At 41.5% G+C, this 20,976-nt stretch overlaps 1 protein-coding gene across 5 annotated transcripts in view; it reads right to left on the reverse strand.

Annotated features, from left to right (window-relative positions):
- The window catches only part of LOC127425560 (protein FAM131C-like), a 45,084-nt gene extending 31,646 nt beyond the window's left edge, over positions 1-13,438 (reverse strand). For all 5 annotated transcript variants that reach the window (XM_051671679.1, XM_051671678.1, XM_051671677.1 and 2 more), the window contains exons 1-2: positions 13,286-13,438; positions 3,377-3,414 (exon numbers count right to left, since the gene is read on the reverse strand). In XM_051671679.1, coding sequence (XP_051527639.1) covers positions 3,377-3,414; positions 13,286-13,313 — 66 coding nt within the window. In that variant the 5' untranslated portion in view covers positions 13,314-13,438. The remainder of the gene's footprint in view (positions 1-3,376; positions 3,415-13,285) is intronic.
- Positions 13,439-20,976: the final 7,538 nt, after the last annotated feature.

Consider the following 20,976-nt stretch of genomic DNA (forward strand, 5'->3'; position numbering starts at 1 on the left):
GCGTAAAGCTCACACCGGACACAGCAACACCAAGGCTGGGTCTGCCTCCTCCTGGGGCAGCGCTTGCAGGTTCACCATCTGATCCATAAAAGGAGTCGTGGGAACCTTGGGCACATAGCCCAGTCAGGGTCTCAGGATCACGTGAGAGTAACCTGGACTGAACTCTAGGCACGATTTGCTGACAGAGAACGCCTGCAGGTCCCCTACCCTTTTGATGGAAGTGACAGGGACAGGCCGAAGGGGAGGACCTTGTACTGGTACGCCTGGCCTTCGAAGGCAAACCGCAGGAAGGGTCTGTGTCGAGGTAAGACCGAGATGTGAAAGTACGTGTCCTTCAGGTCTACCGCCAAAAACCAATCTTGATGCTGGACGCTCGCTAGAATGCGTTTTTGCGTCAGCATCTTAAACTTACTCGCAGGTCCAGGATTGGTCACAACCCACCGCCTTTCTTCGGTACGATGAAGTAAGGGCTGTAGAACCCTTTCTTCATCTCGGCTGGAGGGACAGGCTCTATCGCACCCTTGCGCAGAAGGGTAGTGATCTCCGCACGCAAGGTAGCGGCGTTCTTGCCCTTCACCGAGGTGAAGCGGACACCACTGAACCTGGGCGGGCGCCTGGTGAACTGAATCGCGTAGCCGAGTCAGACGGTCCGGGTCAGCCACCGCGACAGGTTGGAAAGCACGAGCCATGCGTCCAACTGCTGGGCGAGGGGGACCAAGGGAATGATCACGTCAGACGTACCAGCGGGTGGGGCCTCGCAGCGGGGCGGAGCTCAAGGTGCCACGTCGAGGGGATTTAAGCCCCGTGGCCGTGCTGAGTCCAGGGACATCAAATCACTTACCTGGCTCCTGCCGCCCACCATAAGATTAGCCGAGGAGGGGGGAGGAGGAGTCTCGTCCCCGTAGTCCACCAGACCAAATCGCGTGTGGCCGTGTTTGTGCCACAGCTGGGTGCACAGGGGCGGGGGGACCACTGCTGGGGTGCTATACCTGCAAAGATGGGACGGTGGACGGTGGACGGTGGTCGTGACGACGGCTGTGCGAACTGAACATGTAACCCAGGGAACAAGAAAACCGCTCTTTTGTTGAATTTTTGGGTACCGCAGCCTCTTGGACTTAAGGTGAAATTAAATGAAAATGAAACAAAAGATTCTCCTCCCGGCCCTCCACCGGGGGATGGAGTGGTCTGCTCACCAGCTCCGGAGAAGCGGGTCTCCTTGCCCCTGGGTCACCCGTCTCAGGGGCGCTTTGAAGCCTTCCTTGGGTTCTTGGCGGCCGGCTGTGAGACGGGTGGTGTCTGCTTCCTGCACTGGGCTCCACAATGGGGCCGGGCCACGGGGGTGGGCTGCGGCAGAGCCGGTGTTGTAGTTGCAGGAGGACGCCCTTGGCGACGAGCAGACGGGGTGCGGGGTCTTGAGTCACTGTATGGCCTCCGTCTGCTGCTTCACCGCCGAGAACTGCTGGGCAAAGTCCTCGACGGTGTCACCGAATAGGCCAACCTGGGAGATGGGAGCGTCAAGGAACCGTGCCTTGTCAGCCTCATGCATCTCAACCAAGTTGAGACAAAGGTGGCGCTTCTGGACCACCAGGGTGGACATCACCTGCCCGAGAGACCGCACCATGACCTTCGTCACCCGGAGAGCAAGGTCGGTCGCCGAGTGCAGTTCCTGCATCAATCCCAGGTCAGAACTACCCTCGTGTAGTTCTTTTAGCGCCTTGGCTTGGTGTACTTGCAGGAGAGCCATGGCATGCAGGGTGGAGGTGGCTTGTCCAGCGGCACTGTAGGCTCTAGCCGTCAGGGACGACGTAAACCTACAGGCCCTGGACGGGAGTTTCGGTCGCCCATGCCAGGTTGTGGCGCTCTGCGGACACAAGTGCACCGCGAGCACCTTATCCACCTGGGGGATCACCGAATACCCCCTGGCCACTCCACCATCGAGGGTTGTGAGAGTGGGGGAGATGAAAGACTGGGAATTAAAAGGTGCCTCCCACGATCTTGTCAGCTCCTCATGCACATCTGGGAAGAAAGGAATGGGGGCGGGCCGTGGGTGTGGGCGGCGCCCCGAGCCCAGGAACCAATCGTTGAGCCGCAAAGGTCCAGGGGAGAGGGGAGGGTTCCACTCTAGCCGATAACTCGTCTTCTTCCTGGGCTCCAAACGAGATGTCGAACTCGCCCTGAGACGAGCCGGCGATCTCATCTGAGTGCCCGACCGGGGCAAGCGAGCGTGTTGGGGAATGGGAGGTCTGTGTGGGGATACGCGGCGGAGGTGGTCCCATTGAGGTCCCCAAATCGCCCCCAGTGCCAACCGGCACGGCCTCATACCCGTACGTAGTAGGGCCGAGGCAGGAAGCCACTGGGGGTGGCTTGCTTTCTTACGAATGCAAGCCGTGACCGCAACGTTGCCATGGTCATGTTCTCGCAATGAGGACAAGACCCATTCACGAACAATGTCTCCGTGTGGGCAGCGCCTAGACACGTAAGACAGTGATTGTGGCCATCAGAAGCGGGGAGATATCGACCGCAACCAGGAATAACACACAGACGGAAAGGCATCTTTAAAAAGACGTTCCGTGTGTGCCACTCTTTTAGAAAGAAAATATACTCTTTTTAGAATATACTCTTTTAGTTGTTTCTGCCGAAGTGCCCAGGGGCATTCTCTGCACTCCACGGGTGCAGAGGGGGAGAAGCCGCTGAAATGCGCCGTAGAATCCAGCAGACGAGGTGAATGAACTTCACGGATGAATTCAGCTTCAATGAATTGAACCGCTCGGCTCCGAAGAGAAAATCTGAATGAGTGGTTGCATACCAGCTCCTTTTATTCCCGTATGTCCGGGGGAGTGGCATGCAAATTCCACTCGCCAATTCTCATTGGCCTTTTTTCAAAAAAGCAGAGGTGTTTGGGGCTCCCAAGAGTGACCCCTAGTGTCACTACATCGACACAACGTCAAGTGAGTGACAGACAGGGAAACAAATATTTTCACTAGAAGCACAGTCACAGCTTAAAAAGTGGTCTACTCATAGTTACAGTTAGAATATTATAACTAGACCTATAAAAAATAAGGTGTTATTTAAATTAAGTTAGTTTAGTTTGATTTCCCATAGCATTTTGAAGTAAAAAAAAAAAAAAAGGTCAAAAGGTTGCAGATATTAACATGAAATGCAATTAAGTAATTATGTTAATTTGTAATTAATTGCAATTATGTAACCAACCAACTTTGAGCTTGTGGGTGACAGTGTAGCTCAGCCACCACTGAAGACCATTTTTGCAGCACAAGGACGTCATTTAGATGTGATACTTAAAGCCATCAGAGCTTAAGCCCACAAAATGGTACAGGTTCAGAGCAAATCTTATGCAAAGCACTGTAGTTTTACTTACCTGCTCCCCATCTTTTTGAACGGGAACTGCATCTGCCGCTGTAGGGAAACAGAAAGAGAGAGATGCAGGAATAGGCATTTGGCTTACGCAACCTTTATAGGCTAAGTCAAACTGACAGCTCCTTGCTATATTTTCTGCTGACATTCACACAAAGACCTAAAATTAGATTAATTATCCATCCAAAACCGCCAGCACTCAGTGGGGAAAGAGATTTGTTGTATCATGCTTTTATATCTCATCACTCCAATAAAATTATAAAAACATGTAGTGATTGAACTGCATGATGCAATTGATCCTAATAATTACACATTTGTATCTCAAGAATAGGCTTGTAAGAGATGCTGAATTTAATTTAACAGTGCTCAAAGGAGCACATGCTACAAGCATAACGTGTTCTGAAGAAATTGGGCTATTATGAAGCAAAGAGAAATCTTTAAATATTAAAATCTTATTTATTAAGCTCATAATTCTGTGTTTGCTTCCTCTATATTTGTGATCATCTGTATGATGACTTCTGCATCATTTTGATTATGAAATAAATATTGATGTTGTTTGAGTTTACAATGACTCATTCCAAATGACAAACTAGAAATGACACGTAACCCAGTTTGCACTAACATTTTGAATGATGTGCCTGAAAAATTGCCCTGTAACATAAGAGGCTGTATAAACACAGACCAGCATAAGTAATAATATTGTTCCATAATGACAGTGTTTTTAAGACACTTCAATAAACAAATCATCACCATTCTGTGACAAAACTCATAACAATACTTGAAACAGACCACCTAATAAACAATCATCCATATCAAATAGAAACAATCATCAATCTCAACAGGTTTAGCTTCAGGACCCACATATTACATTCATCATCAAGTGGTGACAACACAGTACCAAGATTGTTTTTTGTATTAAAGTAAACAATAACATGCCTAAAATCTAACATGATTTATTAGTATTACCTTGAATAATATGCCACAGAGTTTGATTGAACGTCAACGACAAAAGATATGGAAAGTGTTTTCTCGTCCCTTTTAAAAGTGGACAGTTTTTATTTTGCAATCCTAACTATGCACAATTGCATCTATTGCACAATAGTTGCATCTAATTATTTGCATTTCGCATTGTTTTTCCCTGCTGTCCATGACAAGACTTTTGACCAGTCAATCTCATCACACTGGGCCTTTTAAAGGGACAGTTCACCCAAAAATTCACTTTCATTGCATCTCTTTTCCATACAGTGAAAGTGAATGGTGACTGAGGCTGTCATTCTGCCATATATCTCCTTTTGTGATCAACAGAAGAAATAATTTTTGGGGGGTTTTGAACAACATGAGGGTGAGTAAATAACAACAGAAGTTTTATTTTTGAGTGAACTATCCCTTTAATTTTCATTCCAAAATTCAACCCACAGATGATGTCTTGCTGTAGTGCCTGCACTTTCTCACTCTCTTGTCTCTCTCTTCAATTTAGCTCTGTTTAATTCAGCTCAATATCACTGAAATTGAGTCGAGCTCAGGCTTGATTCATTGAACTCATTTACAGCAGTCCTAAAACGTTGGCACAATGCAATAACAATATTGTGATGGGGCTAATCACATCAAAACAGAATGTACCAGTTCTTGTTCTATCTGCATCTTTTTTTTCCCACTCAAGACTGATTTGGATCTCAGGGTGCATTAACTGCATCCAGTGCATAATGTATGTGTGTGTGTGTGTGTGTGTGTGTGTCTTTTAATTGCTGGGCTCTCTCTCTCTCTCTCTCTCTCTCTCTCTCTCTCTCTCTCTGTAAGTACAGAAGAGCCTTTGGGCCTTAGGGCCATTTCCTCAATCAACCTAACCCACTCTGGAGAGACAGATAGAGCCATGCAGAGCAGCGGAACTCTAAGGAGAGCAATGAAGGAGAGTGAGGAGTAACAGAGGAAGACAGATAAAGTGAGTTAAGGTAAAACAGATCTACCCATAATCAATTACAAAGGAGACAGGCAGAAGTAGCAGGATAGAGAATGAGAACCGATGCTAAGATTAGTACAAGGATGAATGGATGGATGGATGGGTGGGAATATGGATGGATGCGTGGGTGGGTGGGTATATGGATGGATGGATGGATGGATGGATGGGTGGGTGGATGGGTGGATGGATGGATGGAAGCCATCACATCCAAGGTCACTAAGTGCCACATGGCCGCTGCACTGTTTACCCTGCCCATCTACATTTATGTCTGAGTGTAACACTATGCATTATGAGGTCTGGAGCCTGAGGGTGAAGGAAAGAGAGAGTGAGAGATACAGAGAAAGAAGCAGTCAGAGAGGATAAACAATATGCATGTGATGAGGATAAAAGCTAATGTCTATAAACAACACAGAGGTTATGAAAAAGAATAGGAAGGAAGATTCCTAGACACCCATCAAAAGCCTGGTGGTATCTGCTCACATCACAAGGATCTGCATTGCCTAGAACTGCATGGAAGAATAGCTGGACCATGGCACAATCTGGCTAGAACGTTTAGGAACCATCAGCCATCTTTGATATTTCATTCAGCAGCAAGAGAAAGGGAGAGTCAAAGAGTAAGCAAAAGAGATAGTAAAAGAAATATGGATTTAGAAAAGTGAGACACATGTCTTGCAAGAACTATGACACACGGTGCTCACAGTGACTCTGATTAGGAGTGAAGTCCAAGAGGCTGACTCACCTCCACTACTCAGCCAAAAGGGGGTTGGGGGGGGGGGGCGAAAGGAAAGACTTAGACAAAGAAGATAAGACAGACTGAATGCATGAATGAAGGAAAGAAAGCTATGGAAAGTGGTATAATAGAAAAATGGAAGACAACAGAAGTAATAAACAGACTGAAAAGACAGGTGAGAGAACACAGAGTTAAAGAAAGAGAGCACAGAATCGGAGAGGGAATAGAGTTTCAGAGAGTTTAAAACATTTAAAACATTAGACATTATGCTGCATTCCATTCATCTCGGAAAGCTGAATTTTCTAACTTCCTACTAGGAAAAGTGCAATGGAATGCCACTTGAAGTCGAAATTCCAAGATGCAGGTGCATGACGTCACACAAACATGTTGGCACCCAGGGAGATATACAAAGTGATAAATATTCACTTTTATTAAATAATATCGATAAATGAGTCAAAGTTCATACATAACATAATATTAAAGCTTTTTTAGCATGCATTTGCTGACACAGGTGTTCAAAACATGGTAAATTATACACTGCTAGTGCTGCAGCATTGTTTATCAGTTGGGTTGATAGGAGACATCTCTGGTGACAGTCAAACCCCTGCTAAGCTAACGGGAGCATTACAGTTTTGTTTCCTTACATGTCATCTTCTGAGTTTTTGGCAATGGAATCTCTTTATGGTCAGATATCAGAGATATCAAGTAGGAATATCCCACATCCGGCTTGAATGGAATGCAGCATTATAGCATGATTTTCTGTAAAGCTGCTTTGAAACGATGTATATTGTGAAAAGCGCTATACAAATAAAAATGGCTTGACTTGAGTAGAGAGAGAGAAAGCACAGAGTCAGACAGTACATTTACCCTAAACCTAACCATCAGTGGAGTTAAAATCTGATGTGAACATGATTACTTCCTGGTTTCAACACAGGATGAGAACCCAGGTCTCTAAGACTGCTGATGGAACACACTATCAGTTTTGTCGCTTGTTAGTAACTCAGCAGAATGGGTTTGATGTCAGGGTGCCGGTACATGCTGTATTCCCGTTTGATCATGTTGGATTTATTTATTTATTTAGAAAGAAAGAAAGAAAGAGAAAGAAAGAAAGAAGGGAGGGAGTGAGGGAAGAAAGAAAGAAAGAAAGAAAGAAAGAAAGGATGGAGGGAAGGAAGGAGAGTAGAAAGAAAGAAAGAAAGAAAGAAAGAAATGAGGGAAGAAAGAAAGAAAGAGAGGAGGGAGGGAGGGAGGGAGGGAGGGAGGAAGAAAGAAAGAAAGAAAGAAAGAAAGAAAGAAAGAAAGAAAGAAAGATTGGTTGAGCCAGTGTTACTTGGTCAGGCTTGTTGGATGCTCAAAAGCCACAGAAGAAATCTGTCTACAAATTGCATACTTATAGTTTCCTCTTTATATTAAAGCTATAGAAGTATTTTAGAATCAAAACATTTAACACTTTGAAAGGGAAGACTATTAAGGAAAACAGACCTTAAACTGTTGCTACTGTCCCAAACTAGTTTTGAATGAACAGACAGCTGAAACTGGATGCCAGCGATCAATATTAATTGACACATAAAACTGGCCCAAGCATAAGAGGTGATAAAACTTAGAAATTTAGCAGAAGTCATTTGAAAACTTCTAGTTTATCACTCCTTGCATGTGCCTCAATCCCCCTCTTTCTCTCCCTCCCTCCTTCCCTTCTCTCATCTGACTCATTCTGTTGCAGTACCTCCTTCTCTCTCTCTCTCTCTCTCTCTCTGTGTGATTCCTTTTGCCCTGTCTCCACCTTCTTAAGGAGAAAACCTCTCAATCATGGTGAGCCAGTCAACTAGGACCATGTCTGTCACCACCCAAGGTGGATCATGCAATCACCTGCAAACGCACAGACACATATTGTAGAAACATGAGATTAAGTGTGTGTGTGTGTGTGTGTGTGTGTGTGTGTGAGAGAGAGAGAGAGAGAGAGAGAGAGAGAGAGGGAGAGAGAGAAAGGTAGAACGAGACCATGTGTATGTCAGCTTGTCTGACCTTCTTTCGGAGCTTGAAATTAAATCAATACAAAGAGGCATCCCTGAGTAACGCAATAGCTCAGAACAGATCAAACACGTACAGTGAGCGACCCAGTGCAAACACTGGCACTAGTGCCAAGAGCTGAGCCATCCACCTGAAGCCCTTCCAAACACACCCACACAAAATTACTCACTCATAGACCAGTGAAAAACAAATACATGCTCAAATGTACATTTGCATTTGGAATTGGATTGTTGACTTAAAATACTTTTGGTAAGTTAACATGCCCTGTACTGATAGCCTACATGTAAATATTGTAATCATAAAACTATTTTAAATAGCCTTTGCAATTTTTATAATTAGTATGCCGTTTTTAGCGAGAGACTACATTTAATATTTGTACTTTTTAAAATTAATTGGTCACACCAACCATTTAATGAACTAGTGAAGGCAAAAAGTTGATTAAAAATGGTTAAAATTAGTTTTTAGAAATGGTTACTGGTCACAGTACCTTAAATATACTCTTCCCCTTATACAGTCATATACAGTAGATTTTAACTTAAAATCTTGCTGTTGATAAAAAAATGTCAGTGGACTTGTTGAACATCAACTACTCATTTACATGTATTAATTTAGCACATGCTTTTTTATCCAGAATGACTTACAAATTGAATTTCAATTGTAGCTATGTGTGTGTGTGTGTGTGTGTGTGTGTGTGTGTGTGTGTGTGTGTATATATATATATATATATATATATATATATATATATATATACACACACTGTATATACAGTGCATTCAGAAAGTATTCAGACCCCTTCATTTTTGTTATTTTGCAGCCTTATGCTAAAATGCTTTAAATTATTTTTTATTTCACATCAATCTACACTCCGTACCTCATAATGACAAAGCAAAAACCAGATTTTTGATAACTTTGCAAATTTATTAAAAAGAATAAACTGAAATATCACATTGACATAAGTATTCAGACCCTTTGCTATGACACTTGAAATTTAGCTTAGGTGCATCCCATTTCTCTGGATCATCTTTGAGATGTTTCTACACTTTGATTAGAGTCCACCTGTGGCAAATTCAATTGATTGGACATGATTTGGAAAGGCACACACCTGTCTATATAAGGTCTCGCAGCTGAAAATGCATATCAGAGCAAAACCAAGCCATGAGGTCAAAGGAACTGCCTGCAGAGCTCAGAGACAGGATTGTGTCGAGGCACAGATCTGGGGAAGGCTACAAAAAATTTCTGCTGCACTGAAGGTTCCCAAGAGCACAGTGGCCTCCATAATTCTTAAATGGAAGAAGTTCGGAACAAGCAGGACTCTTCCTAGAGCTATCCGCCCGGCCAAACTGAGCAATCAGGGGAGAAGGGCCTTGGTAAGAGAGGTGACCAAGAACCTGATGGTCACTCTGGTTGAGCTCCAGAGATCATGTGTGGATATGGGTGAAACTTTGAGAAGGACAACCATTACTACAACATTCCACCGATCTGGGCTTTATTGCAGAGTTGCCAGATGAAAGCCTCTCCTCAGTGCAAGACTCATGAAAATGCACCTAAAGGACTCTCAGACTGTGAGAAACAAGATTCTCTGGTCTGATGAAACGAAGATTGAACTGTTTGGCCTCAATTCCAAGCATCATGTCTGGAGGAAACTGGGCACCGCTCATCACCTGCGCAATACCATTCCAACGATGAAGCATGGTGGTGGTGGCATCATGCAGTGGGGGTGTTTTTCAGCGGCAGGGACTGGGGGACTGGTCAGGGTTGAAGGAAAGCTGAACGCAGCAAAATACAGAGATATTCTTAATGAAAACCTGGTCCAGAGTAGGGCTGTCACGATTAAGAAATTTGGCTGACGATTAATTGTCAAACAAATAATTGCGATTATGACGATTAATTGTCTGTTTTAGCGCTTTCACGATTGTCATATAAATTGACATATTTCATATTTAACTTCAAAGATATAAATCAAATAATAACATGGGGATAGATGATTTCCTTTTAAGGCTTTAAAAACGCATGAATGACATGAAAAATATCAAAATATTTCTAAATACTTAAAATATGTCTCTCGTTTTGGTCAACTTTGGTTTTGGTCAGTTTTACATTTCACTGTTGTTCTGGAACACCTGTATTTTATATTATAGGCTAAATTTTGTTTATAAAAAATAAAAGATATATTTGTTTTTATATTTATATTATATTTTGCAATAGTAAAATATTGCTGTCCTAATTTCTTCACTTTCGCACATTATTTTAGTGGTCTTTGATTAAACCCACGAGCCCTCATTTTGTTTCATTATTTGATCACTCCACAGAAACAGAGTAAGTGTGTGTCTCCTCCAGTGTGTCTCTGCGTCATTAACACTGCTTATATTAATTCACAATGACCAGAAACATTTGTCATTATACGATCGTTTAAAGTAAAGTTTATATTTGTTTGTTTATATTTTCACGGGATTTTGGTGTGACCCTTTGCTGACAGCGCATGCATCAGAGCACTTGAGAAGTGCTTCAAACGCTCTTCCAGACTGTAACACTTGGAGATCAACTGAATGACACACAAACGTGCCGTTGACGACATTTAGCCTATATATTTGCTTAAAATTCCCTTATTTGGGCATTAAATGTGATTGGAATTTGAAGTGCACAATAATCGCGGTTATCTCAAATAACTGCGGTTAGATCAAATAACCGTGCTCAGACGATTATTTAAGAATCGCAACAGGCCTAGTCCAGAGTGCTCAGGACCTCAGACTGGGCCGATGGTTCACCTTCCAACAGGACAATGGCCCAGACTTGAACCCAATCGATCATCTCTGGAGAGACCTGAAAATGGCTGTCCACCAACGGTCCCCGTCCAACCTGACAGAGCTTGAGAGGATCTGCAGAGAATCCTCAAGAATCCAGGTGTGCAAATCTTGTGGCATCATACCCAAAAAGACTTGAGGCTGTAATCACAGCCAAAGGTGCTTCAGCTAAGTACTGAGTTAAGGCTCTGAATACTTATGTCAGTGTGATATTTCAGTTTTTTCTTTTTAATAAATTTGCAAAGTTATCAAAAATCTGTTTTTTTGCTTTGTCATTTTGGGGTATGAAGTGTAGATTGATGTGGAAAAAAAATATTTAAAGCATTTTAGCATAAGGCTGCAGCATGAAAATGAAGGGGTCTGAAGGGGTCTGAAGGGGTCTAAATACTTTCTGAATGCACAATATATATATTAAAATAGTGTATTTTAATATATACATTTTAATATAATACCCTATTTTAATATACAGTATATATTAAAATAGGTTATTTCTGTTTTAAAACTTGGATTAGTTAATTGCAATCGCCCTGAGCTGTCAACAAATTCAGGTATTTTAGAAGTGCTCTTTAAAGGCTGCGGTTGATTCATTTAATAGTGAAATTATACGATTATGTGAAAGAATTGATAGCTGTATAATTACTTCTATAGGGCATAAAGGACTCTTAAAGAGCTCACATACCCAGAACCTTGTCTTTGACAATGCAAAATACATGACCTTGCAAGCATAATTCAAATGCAATATATATATATATATATATTTATCCAATAACATTTGTTATTTCTTAAGACTTTGTTGTGATGATCAGTGTAGTAGGTCTAAGAATGTTCTTACAATAGCAACTGTTCTCTTTGTAAGCCTAAGTCAAGAATAACTAAAATCGATATCAGGGCCTTGGATTAAGCTATTATGATCATCAGTGCAACATGCCGACAGAGCATACATTTCTTCTTCCCGAATGAAAAGTGTTTCCTTCACTCTAAATAAAGGGGTGAACCACTGTAGACCTATACGAGGCTTTTGACCCATATTATTAGCATGCATCTTGTCCTCTCTCTGGTCAGAGTAAAGTAGACTCTATTTATAGCCAAACACACTAAATATGTCATCCATGCCAGAACACATATTAGGTATCCAACAAGTTTCAGCCTAAGAACTTAAAGATATTTAGCTTTTCAGTCTAAAATAATTCAATACCATCTATTTCTGAGAGAGGTGCATTTACTTCTCTCAGGAGGTTATATGGGCTTCCCTAATTAGCCAATATGTAACACTTTGATTTTCTGCTGAGGTGTTTTGATAGCTTTTTAGCTAAATATATCTCAGTTTTCTGCACAGAGTATCACTGTTTCTGTGACGTTATAGCTCAATGACAATCAAAGGTCAAATACAGCAGCATTTTTTATTTATCACAGGCTCTGCGAGCTGTCTCTGTTTGTTTTGATACGGTGCCCTCGCGAAATGTTTGTCTTATTGGTGTATACTCATATCATTAAAAATAATAAAACACATTTAAGAGGAACAATGTTGCATCTTCTCTCCCAGGGAGGGCAGCCTGCTATCGTCTCATGGTTACAGCAGAATATTAATCGCGCCAAAACATCAGCAGTTTGTCATCAGTGGCTGCAGCACATTGTGTTAAAGCGTATCCAGCGCGTTTGGCGGGAACAGGTGCAAGTCACACGAGTTATCGAACACTTACAGAGCCCACTTGCACTGTTGATGTTGCAGAATTTGACCTACATGTGTGGCGTGTCCGCCGGCTTTGTGTCACACCTGATCGTTATTTAATGTATTATTTTCTTTAACACCGAAAAACACCCTCTTTTCTCTGATAATTAGAGTGATGCATGCACGCCTGCAAGGTAGCGCGCGCACTGGCTCACACACAGCGCGCACAGACCTGTGAACAGCTGCTATTTTCACACAAACAGCTCCTGACATGACCTTAGCATGGTGTCAGATATATTTGAGACAAATCCTTGCAAAGCATTCAATTTTTCATATGCACTCTCCAAGTTCTAGACCATATGCGCACTGATCACATAAAAGCCACTTTATATCTTAACTATCTCATCCTTTTAGTGTCAACAGTCTGTCTGTCTGCACCTACTGCATGCACACGGACACATATGTGGACATCAATTCCAGACACACTAGGTTGTAAATGCACACAGCATGCAAAAGCCACCACCTCTTTCCCGGCTTCCTGTTAACAGCGTGCTGAATCACTGTCAAAGCCTGGAGGACAAACAGCCTTTAACCAAAAGGTTTCCATAGAAACACACACGTTTTCCCCAAGAGGGGGATGTGTGTGAGCATCGGCTATCACTCCCCTACCCCTGGTTCCTCTCCTTTCAACCTGCAAAAGAAAGGAAATCAAACGAAGAGGGTCTTACTGATGGTCCGGGAGCCAATACAGCCCATGATGTCTCAGCGAGGGCCGGTTTGTGAGCAAGGAAGAGCCACCCTCTCAGCAGACATTCTCTCCTTCTCTCTCTCTCTTTCTCACTCTTCTTCCTGTTCTCCGCGTTTCTAATTCTCTCCTCTCCTGTCTCCGTAAGGTTGTGTGCAAGTGTGTGTGTGCCAACACACTCGCCACCGTCATCTACCCTCCCTCCTTGCCTCACTAAACCCCCCCTCCACTCCACATACTCTCACCAGAGAGATATCAGAGTTAGTCAGTCACTAAGTCAGTGTGTCTGTGAAATGGCGAGATTGGGTGTGCGAAATCTCTTTACTGTTACTTATGTCATCATGCAACCCTTAGCAATCAATACTATGGGTAATGGTATCACATACCTGATCTTGACATTGAAAAATGTAAATGACAACAATGAGACAATTCATATATTGCAGAGATTAGATGCATTTGTAATATGTAGCGTTCCTGTAGCTCAACTGCTCTTCGATTCTCAGGGAAAACACAATAAAATGTAAACCTTAAATGCACTGTAAGTCTCATTGGATAAAAGCATCTGCCAAATGCATAAATGTACGACATAGTCTTGTGACAATTCAAAAAAATTCAGTCAAGATCTAGGCGAAATCGTTAGAAATCTTACGACTTGGTTTGTAGGGAAAGCTATATGATTTTTAATCGAATACAATAAAGGTATACATTTTTAGCTAGCCTCCTATCGAACACTTTATTTTAAGAAACTAAATGTCTGTGAACTAAATTAGTTTAGTGTCAATAACCTGTAATATGCTTCCCTCGTCTTGTTCCAAAATCTGATGTTTTCTTTCTTCTGTGGTATTCAAAAGTTATTTTCCTATTCAAATCATGGTAAGGTTTAGGTTAGGGGTTAAACTTATGATCTTGCAATAACAATTGACTCCCTCATGAAATATGAGCAGAACAAATTTGTTCTTTCATTGTTAGTAGAACCATTCTTACGTAAATTTGACCATTGAATTCAATGGGACAATTTACGTACTGTAACAATGGATTCATGAACAGTTTTACACACAAATTTGTTCTACTCTTGTTTCATGAATAAGGGCCATTGTTCATTGGTTTGTTTATTTTTCTCTATGAGAGTAGTTGTATGTTTTTGTACAGGCCAACTCATACGATTTCTTACAATTTTGCCATTTTGTTCAAATATTATGACTTGTCATGAGCAGAGTTGAAGTTACTTAAAAAATAGTAATCCACTACAAATTACTAATTATTTCCCTAAAATTGCAATCAGATTACTTTACTAATTACTTTGTAAAAGAGGCCTAACTATTAGTCCGATGTCAGTTTCCAATAAAATGGCTGAAGGTTTCTGCGTTGTTCTGTCTTTTCTGAGAGCTGAAGCAAAAGCACTTTATCAGTTGACTCTTACTCAATTTATCTGACTCCAATTTAAGTTGAACCTCTAATTTCTTTAATTTAATTTTTTTAATTATTGATTACTCTGAATCATCCTAACTTTCATTGTCCTTTCATTCGCTCAGAGTCATATGCCGGCCGATTAATTATATAGATCTCATGGACACAAAATCGCCAGTTCCGTTCATAGTCAGCAGTTGCAGGGTTTACTAATATCATCTGGTTCGGCCGCCTACTGCTTGCTCATAACCAGATGATAGTTTTATTTAGTCACGTTTCATACAACTTGCTAAGACGGTAATAAGCAGTGACTGGTAGTCTTACGTGGTTTTCTCCTGGACATAAGTTTGTGGTAACAAAAGGCATCCCTCGAATCTACCAGTGATAAATGATTTAGGAGGAATACCGACTAAATCAAAAAGTAACAATTTATTTGCCAGGTAGGATTTAAAACGTAAGTTACAAAATCAATCAAAGCCAATTTCACACATGATCAAAATAAACAAACATTCCTAAAAATAAAAGACAAGTCAAAGAAACATACCTGGCAATAGAAAATGACACGCAGTGATAAGCATGGGATATCTGACTACAAACTCCCCAAGTTCCTTGCCAACCTTCCTTAAATATCCAGACAGAAAACATTGTATACCAAATGAATTTATCACACTGTGGTGATATTCAGGTGAAGATTTCAGATTTGTAAAACAATGCAAAGGCGATTTGCAATTTATCACACGTGGTGATATTCAGGACTAGATTTCAGCTTTTGTGAGAGAGTTCAGATGTTGTCTGAATTTTATCTGACTCAATTTTATATTAATCTGACTCCAATTTAAATTGAACCTCTAATTTAGATTTAAGTTCTAATTGATTTCTGATCATTCTTTTAATTTAATCTTTTTAAGTTCCAACTTTCATTATCCTTTCATTCGGGTCCTGATTGTCGCTCAGTGTCATAATTACATAAATCTCACGGACACAAAATTGCCAGATCCGTTCATAGTCAGCGGTTGCAGGGTTTACTAATATCATCTGGTTCGGCCGCCTACTGCTTGCTCATAACCAGATGATAGTTTTATTTAGTCATGTTTCATACAACTTGCTAAGACGGTGATAAGCAGTGACTGGTAGTCTTACGAGGTTTTCTCCTATTCATAAGCTCCAGTAATGATCATTATCCTGGACATAAGTTTGCGTAACAAAAGGCGTCCCTCGAATCTACCGGTGATAAATGATTTTAGAGGAATACTGAATAAATCACAAAGTAACAATTTATTTGCCAGGTTGGATTACCACGGTTTACAGAAGAACTCAGGCAGCTTCGTCATGTCAAAGAGGATGCTTACAGAGGTGGGGATAAAGTCTTGTACAATCAGGCTAAGAACACACTGAATAAGGAAATCAGAGTGGCTAAAAGATGATACTCTGAGAAGCTGAAAAACAAGTTTTCAGCTAATGACCCTGCATCAGTGTGGAGTGGCATGAAAAAATTTACGAATTACAGGACTCCTACCCCCAACCCTGTGGTGGACCAACAACTGGCTGACAACCTGAATGAGTTCTACTGTAGATTTGAAAGGCCCAATCTCACACCCGCCCTGACCTTCACTTCACACAAACACCAACACCTCCTGCAACCTCCCTCCTCCCCCCTCCTGGTACTCAACCTGCACTTAAGATCTGTGAAGAGGAGGTGTGCCATGTCTTTCGGAAACAAAAGACTAGGAAAGCTTCAGGCCCAGATGGCATTTCACCTGGGTGTCTTAGATCCTGTGCTAACCAGCTGGCCCTCGTCTTCACACAGATCTTCAATAGATCACTGAAGCACTGTGAAGTCCCATGCTGCTTCAAATGCTCAATCATCATTCCTGTCCCAAAGAAACCAAAAATCACAGGACTTAATGACTACAGACCTGTCTCCTTGACATTTGTGGTCATGAAATTATTTGAGAGACTGGTATGGGCCCACCTGAAGGACATCACTGGACCCTTTCTAGATCCCCTTCAATTTGCTTATCGAGCAAACAGGTCTGTGGGGGATGCAGTCAACATGGGATTGCATCATATCCTGCAACATCTGGACAGACCAGGGACATATGCAAGGATCCTTTTTGTGGACTTCAGTTTGGCTTTCAACACCATCATCCCAGCTATACTCTAGACTAAACTACACCAACTCTCTGTTCCCACGCCTATCTGTCAGTGGATTACCAGCTTTCTGACGGACAGGTAGCAGCTTGTGAGACAAGGGAAATTCACTTCCAGCACCTGTACAATCAGCACTGGGATGTGTGCTCTCCCCACTACTCTTCTCTCTCTACACCAATGACTGCATCACCAAGGACCCCTCTGTCAAGCTCCTGAAGTTTGCAGACAATGCCACTGTCATCGGCTTCATCCGAGATGACGATGAGTCTGCATACAGAAGGGAGGTTAAACAGCTGGCTGTCTGGTGCAGTCAAAACAACCTGGAGCTGAACACACTCAAAACGGTGGAGATTATTGTGGACTTTAGGAGGTACACCCCAACACTGTCCCCCCTCACCATTCTAAACAGTAATTCAGGTTCCTGGGCACTACCATCTCACAGGACTTTATGTGGGAGACCCACATTGACTCCATTGTGAAAAAGGCCCAGCAGAGGTTGTACATCCTTTGCAGTTGAGGAAGTTCAACCTACCACAGGCAATGCTGATCCAGCTCTACTCAGCAGTCATTGAGTCTGTCCTCTGCACTTCAATAACTGTCTGGTTTGGTTCAGCTACGAAATCGGATATCAGAAGACTACAAAGGACAGTTCAGACTGCTGAGAGGATTATTGGTTGCCCCCTGCCCTCCCTTCAAGAACTATCACTTCCAGAGTGAGGAAAAAGGCTGGAAAAATCACTCTGGACCCCACTCACCCTGCCCACTGCCTTTTTGAACTGTTGCCATCTGGTTGACGCTTCAGAGCTCTGAGCACCAGAACCATCAGGCACAGGAACAGTTTTTTCCCTCAGGCTATCCATCTCATGAACAGTTAAATTGCCCCATTGAGCAATAACTATGTGCAATACACAGTTTAGTCTTTTTTTATATTTATCCAACACATCCAACCTCTTCTGTCATTTCATTCCTCTGAAAAAAAAACAACAAAAAACAAACAAACAAACAAAACAAAACAAAACTAAAAACATTTGCACTGTACATAACAGATTTGTATTTGCACTGTACATAACAGATTACAGACTTGTATTAGATTGCACTATGTATGTGTATGTGTGTATGTATTTATGTGTGTGTCTGTGTGTGTATGTACGTATGTGTATAACTATTTTTTTATTTTTTATTATTATCTATGTCTTGCTGCTGTTTTTGTGTTTAGGTGAAGATTAGAGCATAGCCCACCGTGCATCCATGGATTATCCAGTCCCACCAGGTATAGGCATATTGTGCAGAGCGGGTGGATGAGCTGGACAGGATTTTTGCAGTCTTTCGGGCTAGGTTAGCCTCCACCTGTGCTTGAGCGAGGTGGTACTCAGTTTGTCGGATGATTCTTTGTGCCAGTTCCATCATGTCGACCACAGCTTGGGTGCTTTGCTCATAGAAGGTGTCATCCCACTATGGCGAAGCCTCTGCGTCCAGTGGTACACTCCCCAGAATGTTTTTTCTGTCCCATGGAAAAGTCCTCTGTTACTTCACAGCAGCTGGAAACAGAGAAGTAGAAGCTCAAACCTCATACACTATACAAGACAGGATGTCGTGCTGAAAAGACGTCACTCGCTCGCTGGAGATCACGTCGGGGTCACCACTTGTAAAAGGGGCCAAACTATTAGTCCGATGTTGGATTCCAATAAAATGGCTGAAGTTTTCTGCGTTGTTCTGTCTTTTCTGAGTGCTGAAACAAAAACACTTTATCAATTGAGTTATTAATTTTATCTTACTCCAATTTTATATTAATCTGACTCCAATTTAAGTTGAACCTCTAATTTAGATTTAAGATCTAATTGATTTCTGATCATTCTTTTAATTTAATCTTTTTAAGTTATTGATTACTCTGAATCGTCCTAACTTTCGTTATCCTTTCATTCGGGTCCCGATTGTTGCTCAGAGTCATATGCCGGCCGATTAATTACATAGATCTCATTGACACAAAATCGCCAGTTCCGTTCATAGTCAGCGGTTGCAGAGTTTACTAATATCATCTGGTTCGGCCGCCTACTGCTTGCTCATAACCAGATGATAGTTTAATTTAGTCACAACTTGCTAAGATGGTGATAAGCAGTGATTGGTAGTCTTACGTGGTTTTCTCCTATTCATAATCTCCAGTAATGATCATTATCCTGGACATAAGTTTGCGGTAACAAAAGGCATCCCTTGAATCTACCGGTGATAAATGATTTAGGAGGAATACCGAATAAATCAAAAAGTAACAATTTATTTGTCAGGTAGGATTTAAAACATAAGTTACAAAATCAATCAAAGCCAATTTCACACATGATCAGAATAAACAAACATTCCTAAAAATAAAAGACAAGTCAAAGAAACATACCTGGCAATAGAAAATGACACGCAGTGATAAGCGTGGGATATCTGGCTATCAGACATCTTGGCATCGGCCTAACAGTTTCGTTGAAAAAGTAATTACATTATAAATTAATTTACTTTTAAGTTACTTTCTAAAACACTTTTCAGCTCAAAAAATTCAAAATATTGTCTATATTTCTATCTTGTTCATTGTTACACACAAGTCATACACTCAGCACATTTCTTCGTCACAGTGACTCATTAAGGGGCAATAATTCATGTATTCTACATAAATAATATACTAGAAATAAGCATAACTCTACAATGTACTTTAAGCTGCACTCAGTAACTTTGGCACTCAGTCTTTGTGTCATCTTGGTCTTACACTGACACCTAGCAGCTTGGATGCAGCATCATTTAAAATGAATAGTTTTCAGTTTCAGATGCCATTGTAGACATGTAGTATTCACAGTCAGCCATGATTACTTTAATCAATTAGTAAAGTGTCAAATAACAGGATGATTACTGAGATTAAGTGAGTAGTATTCAGCTGGTCATGTGATTCTAACATGGCAGCCCCCATGTGCGGACCCTCTCCATGTAGAATAAAACAGCTTTTATAAGGTTACTGATATGGTACTAGTCTTAAATTTAATGTGAGTGGTCATAATTTCCTACATATATTGCAAAATTACAATTCAAGTTCAACTTTTTTAATGAGGAAAAAAATACTGAGTGCACCTTTAAAAGTAATAAAATTAATTGAAAGTCAGTAACTGTAATCTGATTACAAGAATTTAAAGATGTTGGACTAAAAAGTAATTAGATTACTGTAACTAATTACTTTTTACTTGGTTTACACCCAACACTGGTCGTGAGACTGGGTTGAAAATGTAATATATGTAAATGCAATTCCCAGAGTTCTTGGACACTTAGTATCAGTCTCTTTCAATTGCATGGGGACGTCCTTTTCTCTCTTTTTCTCAATAATTTTTTGACAATGCAGTGCAAGTATCTCCCCACCCAACTCTCTCACCCCTCCCTCTCTCCATTTTTCTTGTGGCGCTTGCACTCTCCAAACCATGAACAAACATCTGTTTATCCCTCCTTATCTCTCTTACCATCTCTCTACCTCTTTTTATAGTATTTTTCTTACCCCCTAATCGAAGAGAAAGCCTGCTCATTTTATTTGCTTGTCATGTCCATTGGAGTCTTTTGAGATCCGTAACATTGAATATAACCACATACTGTCCATATCATACATGCACACTCTTCCTGCTTCAAGCAAGCCAGAAAAGGTTTCTTCCTTTCTTTTTTTCAAACAAATTCTGTCACTGCATTCTCCCAGCTCTGTTGGAGGAAGAAGAACCTTTTGAAGAGAAATACAGAGGGCTAACCCAGGAGGTGTGTGTTGAGTCATATTAAGGAATGTAAGGCTCAGCAGCTTGTATTAGTATTCCGGTGGAAGAGAGAGAGGGAGGGAGAGAGCAGGAGCAATGAGGAGAGAAGGAAGGGATGACAGGGATGGGAGGAGGAAAGAATGAATGAAGTTCTGTATGCATGTGTGGTCGTGGTAATATTATGGCAGAACTGTCCAAACATATGCCAGGGTTGACTGCTTTTCCCTTCGAAGGCATGTTTATATGTTTTACTGCAGTCCTCCGAGCATCTCATTTAATGCTTTTCTCATTTTCATGTTTCACATGAAAACTACAATAGAAAGGTTTACAAAAACCTCTAGGCTTGAGATTACTTGTG

Source organism: Myxocyprinus asiaticus, chromosome 34 (assembly GCF_019703515.2).
Source record: "Myxocyprinus asiaticus isolate MX2 ecotype Aquarium Trade chromosome 34, UBuf_Myxa_2, whole genome shotgun sequence".
NCBI classification, from domain to species: domain Eukaryota; kingdom Metazoa; phylum Chordata; class Actinopteri; order Cypriniformes; family Catostomidae; genus Myxocyprinus; species Myxocyprinus asiaticus.